Raw genomic sequence first — 2757 nt, 5'->3', positions numbered from 1 at the left:
AGTGATGATTTCACATGTATCGGAGTAGAGGTCCTGAGTTCAAATCTTGACTTTACATTTTATTTCATTTAATTAAATATTCCACGTCTTGGGCTCGCTCATTGATGAGAAGTCTGACCCACACTTGAGTTAGAGTATTAAGATGTAAAATAAATAATAAAATCAATATCTTTCGATCAACTTAAACTTTAAGAACAAAGGATGATTTCACAAATTCAAGGAGCAATTTCATCTAAGATCAATATTTTCTTGAAATAATTTTTTTTTTTATTTTTTTATTTTTCATTAAAACTTAGGCAAATGAATTGAGAAAAAAAAAAGTTCTTGAAAAAAATGTGTAAAAATAAGATATATAACCAAACTGCATGGACTTGATTTTGTAAGGATAAGTTTAACCCTATTATGGTAAGCCTTCCACCTTACGTACGTATATATGGAGCTCGGTCTAAACCAAATAAGGCATATGCAAGACTTTGACCTACCAGTGAGAAATCTTATGCCTTATTAAGTTATTTTATATTTGCAGGCTCCCCAGCCAATCTTTTTGAATGGACGGACCTTGTTGAAGGCCAAGGTCCATCTTATCGGCTGAGCTGACATATGTATTGTAGTTTTATTTCAGGCTGCGTTGAATTTTAATTTGTGGCATGTCAAGATTTGACTACAGCATTATAAAAAATATCTTACATAATTATAATTCAGGTACGAGGAGTGCTACACGTGTTACGTAAAAGTAATTTTATAAATTGACGTAATTTTATGTGATTTGTCAGATTTATTTATAATAAAAATAATTTTATAATCTAACAAATTACATCAAATCACATCAATTTATGAGATTATTTTTATATAATTATTTTATGACTAATATATTTCTCTTCAAATATTAATTAATATATATATATATATATATATATATATATATAATATCTCTAGCTGCATCAAAGTCAAACAATTCTTTTGTTGATTTTCACTTTCAAACCGTGTTTCATTTGAAGTACAACAGAAACACTTGGCAAAACAGGGTGACCTTCTACCACTTGAACATGATAATTCCATAAGATGGAGGTGGCAACGATCTTCATCTGAATGAAAGCCATGGCCTTACCCAAACAACTCCTGGGACCCCCACCAAACGAAGAGAATTTGTAAGATGGCACAGATATGATATTTCCTCCTTGCTCTGATATCCATCTCTCTGGCTTGTACTCCAAGCAATCTTCACCCATAATTCCTCCATTCTTCCCATTGCATACAGAAATATTACAATCGTTCCATTTGCACCAACCCGGTGGCCGCTTGGAAGAGTATCTGCTTTAACTGCAGTTTTCGGATGGAAAGGAATCACTGGGTATAGCCGGAATGCCTCGCACAAGGCTGCATGGAGATACACCAGATTATCTAGCTCTTTTATACCAAAACATGCACCCTTTTGGTCATCTTTAACCATGACATTCTTCCTCATCTCGTCTAAAATCTTTGTTTCCACTGATGGGTGCGTTGCAACGAGCCAAAGAAACCAAGTGAGAGCTGAACCAACTGTGTCGCTCCCTGCTGCCATGAGATTAAATGCTGTGTCCCTTAGAAATTTGTCCGTACCTCCCATGCGTCCTTCTTTATCCTCATGCATCATGTATTCTGTCAGCAAGTTGAAGTCCGCGGCTTCCTCCAATTGGGTTCTGCATCGGCTTAGTTCTTCTCGCTTTGATGAGATGCATTTGTATAAGAATCCATCAAACAATTCCCAAGCATTTTTCAGCTTCTTCTCTTGTCCGAGTTGAAGCCGTCTCTGAAACTTCCAACACCATTTTGGCAGGATGTGTCGGTATATAACTGCCGCTTCCATATCATCGAAAGCCTTTACATACGTAAATTTTGGGAAGTCAACTGAGAGGGAAATTGGATCAAAGCCTAAAACCATTAGGCAACTGTTATCGAATGTGAACCGCTTGAAAACTTCTTGTAAATCCACCTCACTCTCTTGCTTGGAGAGGTGTTCGAGAACCGGAATTAGGCAATTCGATATCTTTTGCCTGACAATTTTCTCCAAAAATAGCTCGAACTTGCTGTTTTTAACGACAGAATGCATCCTCTTTCTCTGGTACGTCCACCAATCAGAATCAGAATTGAGAATCCCATCTCCCAGAGGCTCCAAAATCTCCTGGATCTCAGGCCCTTTTCCATAGTTGGGAAAGTTTTTACTCAAAATGTAGTGGATATTCATAGGATCACTGGTGACAATAAAGTCCATACCAGCAAACCAAGGGCCCTTAACCTCGACAGTGCCTCCATAGTGCTTTAGAACCCGGTTCGTGCATTCGTACACTTGCGATGCATTTCGAATAAGCCCCGGAACCATCCCGACAACAGGCCAGTTTGTGATGGGCGAGTTTTGTTTTCGTTTCCAATGGCCAAGGAAAAGGAAAAAGACAACTCCTAAAAGCAAAACTGCATAGCCAAGGATAGCCATGATGGAGCCGTGTATGGCCGAACGAATCTCTGCAGGGTTGTATGTTCCAGATGGGTGCATAGGTTCATGGATTTTATAGGCAACGGAAGGATATGTCAACGTATGCAACTTGCAAGCTAGTCTTCAATGATGTAAGGCTAGCCGCCGGGGCGGCCCGACACTTCGGGGTTAGTTTGGATAGTAGAATGTTTTCAAAATATTTTTCCTTATTTTTTATTATTATTCACTTCATACCTAAATGCAACCTTAGATTTGCAGCTGTAGGGCCATTTGCCTACAGCCCCACT

At 38.3% G+C, this 2757-nt stretch overlaps 1 protein-coding gene across 1 annotated transcript; it reads right to left on the bottom strand.

Annotated features, from left to right (window-relative positions):
• Positions 1-1081: 1081 nt before the first annotated feature.
• On the bottom strand, positions 1082-2530 carry LOC121261995 (alkane hydroxylase MAH1-like). Its single transcript, XM_041164444.1, has one exon. It carries the CDS (start codon positions 2528-2530, stop codon positions 1082-1084), a length of 1449 nt encoding a protein of 482 aa, XP_041020378.1.
• Positions 2531-2757: the final 227 nt, after the last annotated feature.

This window comes from Juglans microcarpa x Juglans regia, chromosome 4S (genome assembly GCF_004785595.1).
Source record: "Juglans microcarpa x Juglans regia isolate MS1-56 chromosome 4S, Jm3101_v1.0, whole genome shotgun sequence".
NCBI classification, from domain to species: domain Eukaryota; kingdom Viridiplantae; phylum Streptophyta; class Magnoliopsida; order Fagales; family Juglandaceae; genus Juglans; species Juglans microcarpa x Juglans regia.
Note: the sequence above shows the minus strand (reverse complement) of the source record. Positions and strands in the feature narration are given on the sequence as shown.